Here is a 19,316-nt window from a genome sequence, read left to right on the forward strand (position 1 = left end):
CTGTTTCACTGGGCTGATCCCCCATCATTCAATAATCTATTGAAAGTTGCTGTCAATTGCTATATGACTAACTTCCCACTTTGTAGAAATTCAGTGTAAACCATCTAGTCAAGGCATTTTTGTTCAGTTTGAATGCATGCATCTCTAGTCTAATATCTTCTTCCTGTACTTATCTTGGCTCTTTTATAAGATGTGGCAAAATTAATTCAGTCTTTCAGTAATCTCCCTTAGATTCCTTTGTTATTCTGGGAAGGAGAGAAAAACATTTTGGGAATACAGGATATAGCCCCCCTAACTGTCATATGTCACTTAAAGGTATCCTATAAACCATGGTACCAATCTTCACCCGTGTGAACTCTGACCTCAAAGAGGAAAATAGGTGGGGCTCCTTTCAGACCCTCAAACACTATTAGTGTCATGCTTCATCATTGGGCCTCATTCTTTTCCCTAGAAAACAGGTTGGATTCCACCATTTTCCAGTGAGCACTAGTGATTTATCCGACAGGGTCTTCTAGTGAGAGATAATACACAAAGGGCACACCAGTTTCTCTTTAATATTGGTTGCCTTTGCTTTAGTTAAAATTAACGAGACTGGTGTTTTAAGAGAGAATAGTGTTCTTACACCCTAATGGGCATCACCATGTTTCAGCCATCATGGTTAGGCCACGTTGGGTCCAGAGCTTGTCAGGATCTATGGAGATTCCCCATTTAATAGAGACTTGTTTTAAAGTTGTCCGATCCCTACGAGTTCGGGTCTGTAAGATAATACACAGGGTAAAGCATAATACATAGACGGGCAAACTTGCCTGCTTGTTTGATGAGCAAATGTTAATGCCTATAGTAGGATAGTTATGGTAAACCGAGGTAGTGAGCTGAGTACATTGTCAAGAAGATATGCTGAAAACATAATGTACGCACTTCACACTTCCATGCAATACTGTAGCCACCCTTCTAAGATAACTTTGCATCTAATATGACATTATTCCACACAAATTAAAACATTGTGTGAGCTCTAGTGCATGCTATTTACAACAATCTAAAGTGAATTGTGATGGTAGATCATGTCATACAGATTAGGATCCATTGTTTGATGCCCCAGGTAATATGTAGCCATACCTCAATAGGACAGGTGGGGCACAACCCTATAGTCGCACTATATTTGAACAGCTATGGAAAAAGGAATGTGTCCAATACTAACCCCAAGACTGTTCAACTTTCTCAATCCAGTACTCAGAGTAATAGAATACCTTTAACTGACTGTTTAATTTAGACGTATTTTCTGTGCTTAGGTTGTCTCTCAGAATCCCTTCTGTACAGATCATTAAAAGGTTGACATTTTTCCTATCTTATCTTGCACCGTCCCACCCTTTTTGTTTCTAATTTCTTCAAAACATGCTCTATCATTTTTATTTTCGCCTGGCTATCAGCAAGACTTATGTAGGGGCTTCAGAAAATGCTCCTAAAGGCTTACCAGGCGGATCAGGTGGCGGTTACGCGCATTCCATTTGCCACCAGCTACTTCCTGCGCGTGCGCCGCCTCACGCATTCAGAGAGATTTAGTAAGGGGCACAAGACCATAGGAATGCGGTTTATGGCCAGTGCATGTGAGGCATTCAAGCGCGAAGCTGGCATCTGGCATCGGACTTGAAAGCAGCAGACTGCTTTCGCCAGCGCGCGCTCGGCCTCACTTCCTGCATCCCCTCTTACAACAATTAACTTTAGTTATAACTCACACCCCATATGCTCGTTCCCTCCCACCCTTCCTTTGATGTCCGCTTTTCTTGTTGTTAACAAACCACGCCACACACTGCTGCACGCCGCACACTGCCACATTACACTGCTACACGAAACACTGCTGCATGCCGCTGCATGCCGCACACTGCTGCACGGCACACACTGCTGCACGGCACACACTGCTGCGCTGCACGCCACACACCGCTGCACGCCACACACCGCTGCACGCCACACGGCTGCACGCCACACACCGCTGCACGCCACACACCGCTGCACGCCACACACCGCTGCACGCCACACACCGCTGCACGCCACACAGTGCTACACGAAACACTGCTGCACGCCGCACACCGCTGCACACCACAGTGCTGCACGCCACACACTGCTGCACGCCACACACTGCAGCACGACACTGCTGCACGCCTCACTGCTGCACGCCTCACACTGCTGCATGCTGCACACCGCTGCACGCCAGTGCTGCACGCCACACACTGCTGCACGCCACACACTGCTGCACGCCACTGCTGCACGCCTCACACTGCTGCATGCTGCACGCCACACCGCTGCATGCCGCTGCACGCCACACACCGCTGCACGCCACACACCGCTGCACGCCACACACCGCTGCACTGCTGCACGAAACACCGCTGAACGCCACACTGCTGCATGCCGCTGCACGCCACACAGTGCTGCATGCCACACAGTGCTGCATGCCTCACACTGCTGCACGAAACACTGCTGCACGCCGCACACTGCTGCATGCCGCTGCACGCCGCACACTGCTGCATGCTGCACGCCGCACACTGCTGCACGCCGCTGCATTACTCACTGCTGCACGCTGCATGACACTGCTGCACGACACTGCTGCACGCCGCACAATGCTACACGAAACACTGCTGTACGCCACACAATGCTGCATTACTCACTGCTGCACGACACTGCTGCACGTCGCACTCCGCTGCACGCCGCTGCACGCCACACTGCACACAGCTGCACGCCCCACACCACAGTGCTGCACGCCACAGTGCTGCACGCCACAGTGCTGCATTACTCACTGCTGCACAACACTGCTGCACGCCGCTGCACGCCTCACCGCTGCACGCCACACACCGCTGCACGCCACACACTGCTGCACGACACTGCTGCATGCTGCACGACACTGCTGCACGCTGCACGACACTGCTGCACGACACTGCTGCACGACACTGCTGCACGCCTCACGCTGCTGCACGCCTCACGCCGCTGCACGCTGCTGCACGCCACACACCGCTACACGCCACACACCGCTGCACGCCACACACCGCTGCACGCCACACACCGCTGCACGCCACACACCGCTGCACGCCACACACCGCTGCACGCCACACACCGCTGCATTCCTCACTGCTGCACGCCGCACACTGCTGCATGCCGCTGCGCGCCACACACCGCTGCACGCCGCACTCTGCTGCATGCCACACCGCTGCACGCCACACACCGCTGCACGCTACTGCATTACTCACTGCTGCACGCAGCACGACACTGCTGCACGAAACACTGCTGCACGCCGCACACCGCCGCACGCCACAGTGCTGCACGCCACACACTGCCGCACGCCACACACTGCCGCACGCCTCGCACCGCCGCACGCCACGCACCGCCGCACGCCACACACCGCTGCACGCCACACACCGCTGCACGCCACACACCGCTGCACGCCACACACCGCTGCACTGCTGCACGCCACACCGCTGCACTGCTGCACGCCACAGTGCTGCATGCCTCACTGCTGCACGAAACACTGCTGCACGCCGCACACTGCTGCATGCCGCTGCACGCCGCACACTGCTGCACGCCGCACACCGCACACTGCTGCACGCCGCTGCATTACTCACTGCTGCACGCTGCATGACACTGCTGCACGCAGCACGACACTGCTGCACGCCACACAATGCTACACGAAACACTGCTGTACGCCACACACTGCTGCATTACTCACTGCTGCACGACACTGCTGCACGTCGCACACCGCTGCACGTCGCACACCGCTGCACGCCGCTGCACGCCACACTGCACACAGCTGCACGCCCCACACCACAGTGCTGCACGCCACACACTGCTGCACGCCACACACTGCTGCATTACTCACTGCTGCATTACTCACTGCTGCATTACTCACTGCTGCATTACTCACTGCTGCATTACTCACACTTCTGCATGCCGCACACCGCTGCATGCCTCACTGCTGCACGACACTGCTGCATGCTGCACGACACCGGTGCATGCTGCACGACACCGCTGCATGCTGCACGACACCGCTGCATGCTGCACGACACCGCTGCATGCTGCACGACACCGCTGCACGCCACTGCTGCACGACACCGCTGCACGCCACCGCTGCACGCCTCACTGCTGCACGCCGCTGCACGCCACACGCCGCTGCATGCCACACGCCGCTGCACGCCACACGCCGCTGCACGCCACACGCCGCTGCACGCCACACGCCGCTGCACGTCACACACCGCTGCACGCCACACACCGCTGCACGCCACACACCGCTGCACGCCACTGCATGCCACACACTGCTGCACGAAACACTGCTGCACCCTGCACACTACTGCATGCCGCACACTGCTGCACGCCACTGCACGCCACACAGTGCTGCATGCCTCATACTGCTGCACGAAACACTGCTGCACGCCGCACACTGCTGCACGCCGGACACTGCTGCATGCTGCACACTGCTGCACGCCACACACTGCTGCACGCCGCTGCATTACTCACTGCTGCACGCTGCACGACACTGCTGCACGCCGCACACTGCTGCACGCCGCACACTGCTGCATTACGCACTGCTGCACGCCGCACACTGCTGCATTACTCACTGCTGCACGACACTGCTGCACGACACTGCTGCACGCCGCACAGTGCTATACGAAACACTGCTGTACGCCACACACTGCTGCATTACTCACTGCTGCATGCTGCACGACGCCGCTGCACGCCGCTGGCCGCACTCCGCTGCACGCCGCTGCACTCTGCTGCACGCCACACTGCTGCACGCCACACTGCTGCATGCCGCTGCACTCCACACTGCTGCACTCCACACTCTGCTGCACTCCACACTCTGCTGCACTCCACACTCTGCTGCACTCCACACTCTGCTTTTATGCAAGTTTATGCTACTGACATTGTAAATGACAATGCCTTATTTGTTTTAAAACCAAAACATAAATAAAAGGCATTGGAATTTTACAATGTCAATAGCGCAAACTCTTATAAATGCAAGACATATTGCATTGCAAATGCTTGTTATATACTCGATTATTGCTAGAAGTGTGCTTGCTTTATTCCTTTTTTCGCAAAAACTCTGCTTTGCTTTCAGTAGAGTGGATTCTGCTTTGTTGGTCTGCAATTGCATGAGGTCCAACTGCACCAATTAATCTGATGTGTGTGACCCATGGTGTACTTGACTTTAATGATGCACTATAACTAGTACAGCTCTATAGTAAGATTTCCTTCCAACAATTTCTTTTAGTGTGTCTCTAGTGCAAATAATTTCCTTCTCACATGCCTTAAAGCATTTCAATTTGTTGCTATTGTGGTTTCTCCATTTTAATTCAATTAGAAAAAAATGCTTACTTTGGATTATTTATTTTCCGTGACTGAGCCCTTCAGAAAGTTCTCATCCAGCTGCCGCCCCTTGTTCCTCCCTTTACTTTTAAATCAATTTCAAAATGCAAATTGACTTAATAGAAATATTTCACCCCCTTGGCCCTTGAAGATCTCTCACAAGTGCACTGGAAGTAAAGGGTGTAATCAATTCTTGAATATACTCTGTGCACATGTGAAAAACAAAGCATAGATTTTCTCTGTTGTAAATGTTTCTTTGAAGCGATCCGATGTAGCTTCTGCACTGCTTTTACAGGCGCATGCATCAAGCTAGGATTTGCTCATGCAATTTCAAGGGTGCAAGGGTGTCAAAAGGACACCCTGTTGCACCCCTGAAATTGATCTGTGCACAAATGTTGCGCACACACATGTCCCAAGGACATGTCTGTGTAACCTACAACTTTGAAAAATACACTTTAGTGCATTTTTCAAAGTTTTTGCAAATTACCATGGAGTTGAACTTCATGGTAATTTGCACCCCCTAGTAGCGAGAGCGCAACTTCAAAGTGGTTCTTGCATTGCATTTAAGGAATTGCAAAATGTGATTCCTTAAATGCAATCGCAATTTGAGAGCTCACAATTAATTGCGCATTCTCAAATTGCGAGGGCCTTGAGCCTTGATGCACCGCAAAAGCTAATTTTGCGATCGCAAAGGCCCGATTTTTGCGAATCGCACAGTTTGGCACATGCATCAAAGCTTTTTGCAATCGCAGTTTCTTATTAGCTGTACTTCTGCACTTCTATTAGTGTAACATTCTCATGGTGAGCCAGCCTCGCTGTCCCAAACCATAATACCACCACCCAACACTATACACCCTCAAACTTTGCCCACAAATTCTTCCAAACCTTAGAAATTGTCATGCCCAGTGGTGAAAGCATAAACATTTATCAGCATCATCTTTATCCCGTTGATGCCCACTGTCACCATCAAATGCCTTTTGGTTCTCTTTGTGTGGATATATGCTACGTAGACTTCTGGTAAACAAGATAGCCAACTCTGTTTTTTTCCAATGAGGCTGAAGACCAGAATTGTGCCAGAAAATAAATTCAGATCTAAATTGATCTGAAAGCAGCAAACAAGTGTCCTTTCCAAAAGTCACATTCAGATTACCAGATCTGAGACAATGCCATATCCTTTATCTCTTGTTTGTGAGGTTCGGGTCCCTCAAGTTAAATAGGAGCTCAACCCTCCCCTCTCATAACCATCATTAATTCATTTCTCTTGCATGTTTTGTATTATTGCCCCCACCCACATCAATCCACAATATGCTTGTTCAACATAATACATGATATACTAGCTTGCATAAAACTGGTTTCCCCGTTTCCCCAGTTACTGCAATCAGCGTTGGGGCTTTTACTTTGACCCAGCAATATACCAAAAAAATATATCACTTAGGCCCTTCCAAATATTAAAAGACAATACTATATTTCCCAAATCTCTCCTTTGTGCAACTCCGAAACCCTCAGCAAGTACCTGCTGCTGTTACTGTCATTCTTTATCTTGTTCAAAACAGCATACATTGGGGAGCAGTCTTGGATCAATTGTCGGCCAAAACTTCGCTTTACACTGTAAGTAAACTTTAACTCACCATCCGAAAGTTTTTATCCCTTCAATGTCTTTAATTTAGGTTTTCCTAAAAGGACCTACCTGCACAATATTTCTATTGGTATCTGTTCAAAAACGTTGTCATTTCTTTAGATGTCTGAGTAATGGTCACTCCCCTTCCTCGTCTGTCTGTATACCTTCTGTTGAATTTCATGGCTACCCGTCTAGATTTCCTCCTTGTAGCTCTCTAGTCCTGACCATTCTCCATTCCCTCTCCATCTGCATGTCCCAAGAGCTCATTTCTTTCTTCTGCCATAGTTAAGGTCATTTATTGTTCTTTCCATTTTAATTGTCACCCACTCTTTATTAACCATTGACACTAAATATTTGTTTTTAAGTTAGCTTTTCACTGGACAAGACTGCTTATTTTCAACAGTGCAGTCACAGCTTCCTTTAGGTAAAACAATGCTTGACTAATCTTATATGATATCTGACCCAAGGCTTGTGTGTTTTGCAGGACATCTTGTGGGAAACTCCACTTTGACCAGGATGCCTCTTGGAGGGGCTTTGGCTTTCACGCTTCTCTTATGACTCATTGTGCTCTCTCCGTTAAAACCTGGAAACTTCTCTTCTCCTTCAGAACTTTCCTTATCAGTTCCTTTAAGAGGGCATCAACATAGTCTTCTCCCCTTACATCTCCAAATTCAGTAGCTTATTGTGTGAACCTTCTTGGGAACCTCACGGTAGACAGAATCTATCGGACAAGGAATGTGCTAATGTGCTAATCAGAGTAATTTACAACTGATGTGGAGGAGCACCTTATGATGGGATCTAAATCTGAGCACTAAGTAAACCTCTTAAGCCCTTGTACTTCACAACAGCGCAGTGGAGCAGTCCAAGGAGTACTCAGGGAGGTGATGTGGGATTAGAAAATCTGAACTCAAACCAGCAAATACAAATTCATAATGGAATGTCCAATCAAAGCTTAGGGCCTGCTTTAGATCTTGCCAAACAGGTTACTCTGTAACAATGACGGATATCCTGTCCGCCAAAATATAAATTCCTTTATACCCTATGGGATTTATATTTTGGCAGACGGCATATCCGTCACCATTGTGACGGACTAACACATCCGCCAAGATTTAAAATCAGGGACTTAGTCTTTAAAAAAAATATAAGTACTTTACTTAAATCACACACACACACACACACACACACACACACACACCACATAATATTGTATATAACTGGGGCAGAAATAGCAACTACAAAATTGCAAAAGTTATTTATAGCCACCCTACCGTGATTCGAGCAGTAAGTAGCTTTGACTACTCCTGTGGGACATCCTTGTAAAAATGTTTCTTGTGCCACTGTGCCAGGTTTGTCTTGGGCTTTACCTGCTAGTGTGTGTGTGTGTGTGTGTGTGTGGGGGGGGAATAGAAATCCTCAGGAGGATGACTAGCTGTGGCCTGTGATTACTGGCCTTTCCACTCTAGCAATATGGACTTTGTTTCTTCCTCCTCATGGTTCATAAGTGTGCACAAAACCTTTGGTTGTCAGTTTGTTGCACATGCCGTGCCTGTTTGGGTGTTGCAGCTGGTCTGCACCGCCTGCGGTATGTGCACCACACATCATTCAGATCACAACAAATAAGGACCTCAGCAGGACCTCACCAGAAGCCCACCAGCTAATACGTGTTCCGTGGTTACAGTGGCCAGCACAGGTCTTCAGGTAAGCAGTGGCAGTGCCAGCATAAGTCATAGCACCAGCTTGCAACTTGGTAAATCCCGTGGCTTAAGATTCTTTAATGGGTACAAACAACTCAGTGCCCACAACTGGTGAGTACTTAGTTAGTTCCTCCATTGATGCTGCTCTAACTAGGTATTTTGGCAAGGGGTTTTGGCCCGGCTTCGTGACTCTGAAAACTTTAGGCAGGGTTGAGTTCCCAACTATACTCTGATCCCAGAGACAAAAAGATTAGTCTAATTGCGAAAGAAACTTCTCACAAGCAAACAAGTACTCCGGGTATTGAGAACCAGCACTTCTATATTTCCATTTAAATTACTGGTGGTGCCCCCAAAATGCACCTCTCGCTCATGTTATTCCGCCTGCATTTCCTACATGAGATGGCAAGCACCTACAACCCGGGCTTGTCAGAAGTGTGTGAGCTTTGTGGACAACACAATGTTGAGACCCAAGGATGCTTTTTCCATTATTGCCAGTATGATTAGCAGTGCTTGTTTCTAATTATTAAAAGCCTGCTTCCTTGGAGCAAAGTCTCTTTCTCTGGATAAGAGGTATTTGGATCAGTATTGAAGCATACGGTCTATTCATGTGGATCTTTCACTACAGCCTCAGTTGTTTGGAGAGTCCTCCAACCTTTTTCAGATACTGTGTCAGTCAGTGCTTGTTTCTCATGCTGTGTTGCAGACTTGCATTGGGTTAAACTCCTGCACCTTGAAAACCAGTTTCACTCACTGATATGAGTTTTTCCTGGATGACAATTTTACTCATCTATAAGTCAGTCGCACACATGCACTCACTCACACCCATGTATTCACATGTGCGCACACATTCACCCACCATTCACAAGCACTTACATACACATTCCTAGTCACAGCATACACTCACACATTCACATACATTCATACATACATGCACACATGCATAAACTTTGTGGGCCTCAGTGATCTCGGGTGGCGGGAATGAAGCATAGATGGTGCTTGACAACTAGGACAGCAACCTCCTCTCTTTGACTGTCTTTTATATGGGTCAGCCAATGAGAGGAAGAAGCAGTCCCTTACACTTCGCAGAATGGGATGGGATCAGAGAGACTGCTGACCTCAGCCCACTCTGACGAGAGTCACTGGTGGACACTTTACGTTGGCCACTTCAGAGCTGAAAACTGAAGCACCCAGGTCCAAGGCTACCCTTGACGCTCCCCCACATCATGAGTGTGAAAACCACCAGGTGCTTTGCTGGGCGGAGGAGGTCACACACACCAGATTGTGACATCTTCAGCCCAGCAAAGCTCAGCTCAATAGGTGCTTACGTATTTAGTGCAAGTTAAGCTCTTGGCTGCTTGACCTGACCTTTGCTCAGCTGGGGACACACGCTTCTCATTTTGGAAAAGGTAGGGAGTGGTACCCCCCGCCTTTAAGGACAAGTCACTGCTGCACCAGACACCCTTAGCCCCTTTATCTCACTCTTGCAGGTTCCTGCTTTCTCCCGTTGTGATAGTTTTCTGTTCTCTTATTAGATTGAAGTGCGGGAGTAGAGTAGATTGGCATAGATCAGAGGAGCAGGAAGTGGTGTGGAGTGGTGTAGAGTGCAGTAGAGTAGAGTGGCTTAAAGTGGGGTGAAGTGGCATGGATTTGAACAGCAAGGCACAGTGTCAGAGTGGCATGAAGTGTCAGAGTAGAGTGGTCGAATGGAGTAGAGTAGAATGGCATCTATTGGCATAGAGTAAAGTGGCATAGACTAGAGTTGTGTATAGCAGAGTGGCATTAAATGAAGTGGTGTAGCAGTGGTGGTGTGGCATACAGAGGATTGTAGTAAAGTGGATTGGTATAGGGTAAAGTGAAGTAGAGTATAGACAAGTGACATCGAGTGGTGTGTAACGGCATGGCATAGAGTGAAGTGGTGTGGTGTCGGGTGATCGAGTGGCATGAAGTGCAGTGCATTATCTGGTGCTGAGTCAAGTGGAATTGTGTGGTGTGGAATGGCATTGTGTGGCATGGAGTGAAGTGGCATTGTGTGGATTGGAAACCTGCCCGAGTCGCCACTAAATTTCCTTATAGCACTTCAAAGCCGGGGCTGGGCTAATAAGCGCCATTATAAATGCAGTTATATTACAATACTATAGTTTACCAATCAGCTTGAACTTTTTATCTATGTAAACATCTGATGCGTTTGGTATGTACAATGCTTCTGCGAGAACTGGTATGTTTACAAATGAGTGCAGTTTAGATCAGGAGGGGCTGCTGCGTGAGGAAGCATTATATAGTGCACTGGTTAACGTCATTGAAAGAAACAGTACCTGAACCACAACGCGATCAGTGGATGGATACTAATTCATTTGATTCAATCTGTGCTTGGTCCTTGCTCCAGGGAAAGAAAAGGCAGTGACGCTTGACCCACTCTGGCTAATTAGGAGGCAGCATAGAAGAGTGACAATGAAGCCAACAAATGTTAATCAAAGGGAGATTTCTAAGCCCTTTACTGTAAACAATACCCCTTGCAAGCGCATTGCATGCGCTGTTCAAACGAGACATAAAAATATCATGTATGTGATACATAGCACACCATTGCCACGTGGTCTGTGATGGTGAGTAGTTGGTCACAGCATAGCATGTCAGTTGTAGGTCAACAGAATTAGCATCAGTTTCTGCTATGAAAGTGAAGCTGTTCTTAACTTCCAGGTGTAAGGTGCTCCAGTAAGGTGTATTAATGCTATAATTGTAAAATCTATTTCATGCTGTAAAGAGTGAAATATAATAAAATACCTCCATGGAGAATCGTCGCTGGTTGCTGTTCCGGTAGTGCATTGTTGTCAGGGATGGTCCCTCCATGTCAGATGGAGATTGGGAGCTGGGCTCCACCCTGTAGGTGCTGCTCAGGTGGTTCAGCTGTTGGTGCCCTTGTCCTATGTCTAAGGGGAAAAGAGTTGGAGTTGAGCAAATACAGAGGAAAGAGACATCAGGAAGGCAAATGGAGGAGTGGACAGAAAAAGACAAGAGATTAAAGCTGAAGCAAACATTTTCAGAATATGGGTGGCATTATGACTGTTGGTGTTATGTATTCTGGAAGTAGAACTGCATATTATGGTTATGATAGATAGTGACAGAAAAATATGTATTTTAATGTCTGTATTTATTTTTAAAGGTAACTGCCAGGCACATAGCTGTGTAGATTGACAGGTAGGGAAGTTAAAAACAGAGAAAGTTTCCTAATGATATTATACAAGGGGAAATAGGATGTAATCCTACCACCAGAGCTGCCGACTTAGGGATAGCAATAGGGACAAGCCCCTATTGCTATCGGAACATAATTTTTTCCTGTGGAGATAAACCCTTCGCCTTATTTACAAGGCAGTATTTGGCTTAACACCGCCTTGTAACTAAGGCCCCCTTTCACGCTACACTTAGAATGAAAGGGGAGTGCAATGGGTGTTGCGGTGAGTGTTCCACCGCAACACCCATTCATTTTGACATTGCCCCCTATTTACAAGGGTGGCGTAAATAGGAGGCAGCACCAAAATTAGGATTAGGGAAAACCTGGTCTTAACATGGCGAAAAGAGGAGAAATACTTAATTTCTCATCGTCTTTGCTGTTTATGTGTACTGCATTGTACAGCACACATAGAAACAATTTACCAAGAATGATTGTTCATGTGCAGGATAGTGTCTCAATGTCACAATGCAGCACACACAGAAGTTACAATTCGCCATTCTGGATTGTTTATGTGCAGGAAGGGATATCTTCCTTCACATAAATGATCATTCTCCCAAAGGCAGACACCCTTGCACTGTGGTGCAAGGGTGCCTGCGTTGGCGCTGGGCAGTTAGATTTAGCACCTGCGCTAAGGGAAGGGCAGGGGTACGCCGCATTCTAGTGAATACGGTGCATTCCTGTGTTTTCTGAATGGCAGAGCATGGTGTTAGCAATGTTTGCTTAACACCAAGCTTTGCCATTCCCTTGTACATATTCCCCCAGGTTCAAGCCCCGGCATCTTCTCATTATCCTGCCATTCTGGGCAAATCACGTAATCTCCAGATGGCTAAAAAAACATGAATGTGACATTGTGGAAAGAATCGGTGCTCATGTAAAGCGTTCCAGTAACCTCGGGGCGAGTTTGCGGCATAAAAAACTGCCGCTGCGAACAAGTAGGATAGTAAAATGCGTTTGTTTTCATCTGAGTGTATTTAATTATTGTCTATGGGTATTTCATTAAAACCTGTGAGTCATTCTAGTTCGAGTGTACATGTACTGGTTATAAATGTGTGAATATACTAGTTTCAGCTTCACATGGACATAAAACTTGAAATAAATATGTATAAACACAGATACAATAACAAACAAGCATTGGCATAGCCAATAAGTCTCGCCTTTGGGACCTTATAAGTTTTGAGTTAAGCAGCACAATTTCCTTGCAACAACAAGTGTAGCATGGCTAAACACTTATATGGTCTCAAAAGGCGAGACCTATTGGCTATGCCAATGCTTGTTGGTAGTATGTTCCCGAGGTTCTAGGTCTGTACTGAAAAGCAGGTTCCCCCCTAGGCATATTTTTTTTTAAAGCTGATTGCGGATTAATTTTCTAACGCATCAAATGTAAAGTCCAATTGCTTATAATACCACTAGGTCTAGAGATACCTATATCCTGTGTGAAAGTAGATAAGTGTAGACAAGTCACTTTGTTGATTTGGAATTGGTGTTAAAGTATTTTACTGCACTCAACATAGTTAGCGGCTGTCTCTTTTGGAGAGGCCAAGAGAATACAGGACGATAATACATGGGATTGTACAATCCCTGTATAAACATCTGTACCTAATTTTTTTTTTATAAACTGTGACTTGTGATGCACCCAGTCACCGATTATAAAGAAAAGACATCAGAAGCCAACTGTAACAAGTTAATACAGTCGAGTTCTTGAGTCAAAATGCCTGTCGCCGCATTCAGCAGCTCAGGTGAAAGGAGTGGCAGCTGCTGCAGAACAGAAGTAGTGGGCAGCGCTGGGGAGAAAAAAGGAAAAGACTACTTACTTGCCAGCCTCTGTCTCCGTCCTCTTCTGTTCCTGTCGACTACTGGCAGTGCACAGGCTCCCAGACTCGCCTGAGCCAAACACGACGCCGCTGTCATGCTGGTAGTACTATTACCTGTATTGGGGGGAAGAACCTGGAATGGTCTGAGTGGCCTGGTTTGTCACTCAAGACAGGGCCTGGGAGCCTGTGTCTGTTCTCCACCTGGCTGTGCAAAAACAGCATGGGTTGGAGAAATGCTAAGTGTGCATGTTGGTTTGACCATCCTAAGACAGACGGGTAAATGACATGCGCACATCTAGTGCCCACCACCACTCCTCCCTTCTCCGTCAGGAAAGCCTAACCCAGCCCCGCACTAAACTGCCTCAGTACTGAAAAACGAAATGATAATGTTGAATATCATTTTATTTTTCCTGTTTGCACTGCGGAGAGCAGGGGTGCAATGCTCCTCTGCCTTAACAGAGGAGCTGCCAATGGGTGAAAGGCAGGTCCCGGAGCAGCTGTTTAAAGCAACAAAAATTAAGTGTTGCCTTTCTTTTTCTCTATTTTTCTAACTTACAGTACCAGTAGAAAGAATATATATTTGTTTTAACCTCTTGCATAATTATAGAAAAGTTAGAATCTTTCTGCATGTTTCTGCACATTCCGAGCTACTGCAGTTAAAAAAAACAACAAAAACCTGACATTGAACTGTTTCCAATAACTTTTTGCAACAAATTAATAGGTTTTTAATGTGTTCAATTTTGCACTAGAGGTTGCATTTTTATTCTCCGTGTTTGCAGACATACGCTCTTTCATAGGAAAGAGCTACACACCAAGGCTTTAAATGGTTTGTGGGAAAGGTGATTGGGTTACCATGTGTTATATGGGATAAAGAACCCCCTGCCGTACATGATAATTATATTGCTAGTCGCTTCGGAGGTCCATAACCTTATAAAGGAACTCTACCTTCACCCTTGTTCCTCTGTTTGGTTACGGAATTCCGCGGTGACTAGCAGTATCTTTGTAATGTACGGCGGACGTACTTTATCCATTATATTTTGAAGGTGCTCCGTTCTGTGTAGGGAACAGTGAGATTGTCAGAGAAATACTGTGTCACCTTTAGGGCTTCGCTTAGGGCTAGTAGAATTTGAAACACGGTTTCAAACTTTGGGATTTATAATGTACATTTTTGTTTGCTTCTAAATCCATTTGTGGAGCAGATTAATTAATAACCTGCTGGTGCTGGGATTGTGGTAAATAAAAATACCGGACTGAATTTCATACGGAATCTTAAAATAAAGTAAATAGCTCAAAATAACAAGAGGCAGAATCCGTGGTATAAGAGGTTTTCTAATGGGCTTTATTCCATTCAAAATGGCCGACTCGAGTCGCGGCCTTCAGGTTCCGTCACCACGAGGGTTCAGGAAGTGAAGTACAATAATTTATTAACAGACATGTATTTTTATAATAAGTACATTACAATGAAACGAATGTAGAAGGCGTAACATTTGATAAGAAAAGTGACAAAACAGTGACATAATCGAAACTAGGCGTAATAAGGAATAAAAGAAACATGATTGGTTAGAATTATCAGACATAGGTGGATCTATAAGATAATACTTGGCATAGATGCGCGCGCGGCAGCATGACGTGTAATTGACGTGCAACTAGGGGGTGAAGGGGACTTGACATTAACTCTACATATGGAGACGAAAAGTCTGAGGGGTCAAGTCAACCTAATCCCAAATCATATCTAACATCCTATGTTTAAAGAACTATGTTATCCACAAGGAAGAGACTCTCGGACAGAATCTATTCTATACTGACTGTGTACGTGTACAAGCGTCTAAGTGTCTATATGAGATGCGAGGGATAGAAAACTTTCCATGGCAACAGGGCTATGAATCACTTGCAGGAGGACGGAAAGGCTGAGTCCTTTGCTTGTGAGCTAAAGGAAATGTTTACCTAAATCACTGGACAGGAATGCATCGGCTGGAGAGCAAAATAGATAATTCGAAGGTGAAATACAACTTCTTGGCAGACAGGCGAAAACTGGCCGAGGCAGGCACCGTTAGCTGCACAGGGAGTAGGACAAAGTTCATGGATACAGATGCGAGCTCAAGCTGAAGCTGTCAGAGACAGAGAGCAGGGAAAGGCTTGAGGACAGAATCGGGCCTACTTGCCTGAACTGTAAAAATGAAGTAACTTAGCCATATAAAGTCGGTGGCCTTTCATACTTAGGAATCGAATATCCAACCCTGTGATGGCGGATCTGACAGAGAACATGTCGACGGTAGACACACATATGTTTGCGTCTTAGAAACTGGAACTGGAGGGAACATACATGTACTTGTAACATGCATATAGAACCGTTGGGGTCCAAGATAGGGGACATAACTGATCAGGAAAATCCACATTTCCACATTCCCTCCTTGTCCCCTTCTTGCCCTTCACGAGACATCAATCTTCATCATTCCATTGATTTGCTCATGGAGCATCATTTCTTCTTCCTTCCGGCATTCTGAACGGGACCTGTGATGTGGAATGCATGATGTGGCACACAGACCACAAATCGCTGGTCCACCTTGCAGGCATAAACAACAACTGAAGAGCATAAGAAGGCCAATACCTAGGAAGGATAAAACTCTCCATCCCCAGGCTGATATCACACTCCAAAACCACCCGGACCACGTCCAAGTGCCTGGATTTTCGTGTATCTGGCTTACAATCTTATGAAGGCGTGTTATAGCTTTATATACAGATGGCGAATTTTCTGGTATGAATATGCAGCAGCTGGATCCGATGACCCTGCAAGCTCCGCCCCTATCGGCCAGGATGACGTCAAGGACAAGACGATTCTGGAGAACAACAATTCTCATCACTGATTGTTCCTCTGTCAGATTGCCTAGGGCGGCTATAGTCTCGTTTACTACAGCTTCAAGAGTCTTGGTGAGTCTGCGTATCAGCTTACTATTTGATATTGTACCTATATAGGGAAAGATACCTTTATTGAAATCTACATACTTGTCCCATGCTGTCTCAGTATAATCGACAACTGGGAGATCTCTTTGCTCTCTATTGTGTACTAAATGAACATTTCGATAATAATCAGGGGGAGCTAGGAAAACAGGTGGCAAAAGGAATGCTATGTAACAGGTACCATCCCAATCTAGAGGCAGACGCATATATGCCGTCTGACCACATATGAAGTAAGAATGGCGAGAAGCTCTAAATGAAGATTTACCTTGATCACTATATTCTACTGTAGTAACGCATTGGCTATGGCCCATATGTATGGAACCAACTTTTCTTACACATAATTCACCCTTAACTGGAAATACTGACATAGTGGGCAGAATTAGTTCAACTTCGGATTTGACATTCAGAATCATAAGATTAGGCGTAAAATTACCTAATTTATACACTTCATTTTCTAAATCAGTTCCTGTTCTACTGGGGTGACCCTCCTTATTAGGGTGACAGACTTTGAATAAAACTAGATTCAGATTTCCCCATATCCAATGTTGTTGATAAACTGCTGTGTCTGGGTCTATGGAATTTAATAAACTAAACCATGCTCCACAGGAGCCATTGTGTGTGAATGGATGTGGAAAGAAAGGCAGTACTCCTTTGTTATTCTGATAGGGAGGAAGTCGGCCACACACCCAACAATTGGTCGCATTACTAGTCTGATGGGAATGATGTAACATACTAATGAAGGTGTTATTGCGCAGCGCAAGTCTATAAGATAATTCATGTGGCGGTAGGTCACTAAAAGAATGTTCTGCAGCAACATTATAAACATGTCTAGAGATAGGATGATATATGTGCAAAATCACACTCGTAATAATTACTAAAATACTCAATAAAAACAAAATTAATAATGTCCTCATACAGTAGCTACGCAGTGATTTACAATACGCCTGTCGTTTCAACATTTCTCGGGTATTTTCTCTACTCAGGTCCAAGGGATACATGTCGGAGACAATTCAACCGCTTCACCTTGGAGAGGACTTAAACAATCAAATTGCTCGACTGTTTGGGCCTAAGCTTTAATTTATAGTACTGAGAGTCATTCTGTTCAACAAAAGGAAGTTTTGAATCAGTCTGTGAGGGAGTGCAGGGCACAGTGTCTATATCTGAAGGTAGTCCATGAAATTTTTTGACGTGACTTGAATGAATCCACCCTTTGCGTCCCTCGATCTTCACGGCTGTTCTTGTGGTCAACAGGACCAACTTGGGTGCTTTCCACCTGGGCTCCAGTTGACTTTTCCTGTCGAAATTTCTCACAAAGACAAGATTACCCGGAACAACGTCATGGGGTTTCGCCTCAGTGTTGTCGGGAAAGGCTGCAGCTACCTGTGAACGAGAAGATTGTAGTGCAGACATCAAGGAAGCCAAGTAATCTGTCAGCATGTTACAGTCAATGTCAGTTATTTTGCGTGGTATAGGCGTCCCCCACATATTCAGTGGTCTACCAAAGATCACCTCATACGGGGATAGCCCTGTTCTAGAGTGTGCTACCATTCTCATGTAAAAGAGTGCAACTGGTAATGCTACTATCCAGTCGACACCTTTCTCTCTACATATTTTGGACAGTCTGATTTTCAGTGTCTGGTTATGTCTTTCTACGAGACCTGCTGCCTCGGGGTGTCGGACACAGTGGAATTTCCACTGATATCCCAACAAGAGTGAGACATGTTTCATTAATTCGGATGAGAAAGGCTGACCGTTATCTGAATATACAACACGTGGTAAACCGTACCGTGGGAAGAATTCTCGAACTAGCTGCTTGGCAGTAGTCGGGGCAGTGTAATCTGATACGGGATACGCCTCTGTCCAACGGGAGAGAGCGCAGACAACTACGAGGACATATTTGAATCCTCGACAACGTTCCATCTGAATATAATCCATCTGGAGGACTTCAAAAGGATGGTCAGGAGGCTGAAATCCACCCTGCTCTACGGGAACACTCTTTCCTGGATTAAACTGACAACATATCATACAGGTACGAACTTTTTGTTTAGCTGCTGCTCGTAAATGTTTGTTGAACCAAATGTGCTGAATGCTGTCTAGCATAGCCTTCTCTCCTAAATGTGCTGGACTGTGAACTGTAGCTATAATGGCTTGAACCATGGAATCAGGGAGAAACCATACAGATTTCTCCTTCGTCATCCACCCTTGATCTGTCTGGATCCCTCCTAGTTCAGTCCACTTCTTTATTTCTTCTGCTGTGGCATGTGTCTGTATGTCAATTACGTCAAGTGCGGGATCCTTAATTGTCATACACTGTGTTGGTGTCTGAACTATTGGCTTTGTCATGTCTAATGTGCGATTCTGAGCAGTCTGTTTAGCTGTTTTGTCAGCTAAATCATTGCCTTGAGAAATGGTATCAGTAACCTTCGTGTGTGCTTTACATTTCATAATCGATATAGCAGTGGGTAGATGTATTGCATCTAACAAAGCATGAATGAGGGGCCCGTGCTGAATGTGGGCACCATGGGACGTTAAATAACCTCTCTCTCGCCACAGCACGCCGAAGTCGTGTACAACTCCGAATGCATAACGTGAGTCAGTGTATACATTAACTTTCTTATTTGTGGCTTGAATACAGGCTTGCGTTAGAGCAATAAGTTCTGCTG

At 46.0% G+C, this 19,316-nt stretch overlaps 1 protein-coding gene across 7 annotated transcripts in view; it reads right to left on the reverse strand.

Moving 5' to 3' along the window:
• Positions 1-19,316, reverse strand: part of CDK18 (cyclin dependent kinase 18) — a 1,155,230-nt gene that overhangs the window by 909,750 nt on the left and 226,164 nt on the right. For all 7 annotated transcript variants that reach the window (XM_085624142.1, XM_085624143.1, XM_085624144.1 and 4 more), the window contains one exon: positions 11,437-11,582. In XM_085624142.1, coding sequence (XP_085480268.1) covers positions 11,437-11,582 — 146 coding nt within the window. The remainder of the gene's footprint in view (positions 1-11,436; positions 11,583-19,316) is intronic.

The sequence above is a fragment of the Triturus cristatus genome, chromosome 1_1, assembly GCF_964204655.1.
Source record: "Triturus cristatus chromosome 1_1, aTriCri1.1, whole genome shotgun sequence".
Taxonomy (NCBI): Eukaryota; Metazoa; Chordata; class Amphibia; order Caudata; family Salamandridae; genus Triturus; species Triturus cristatus.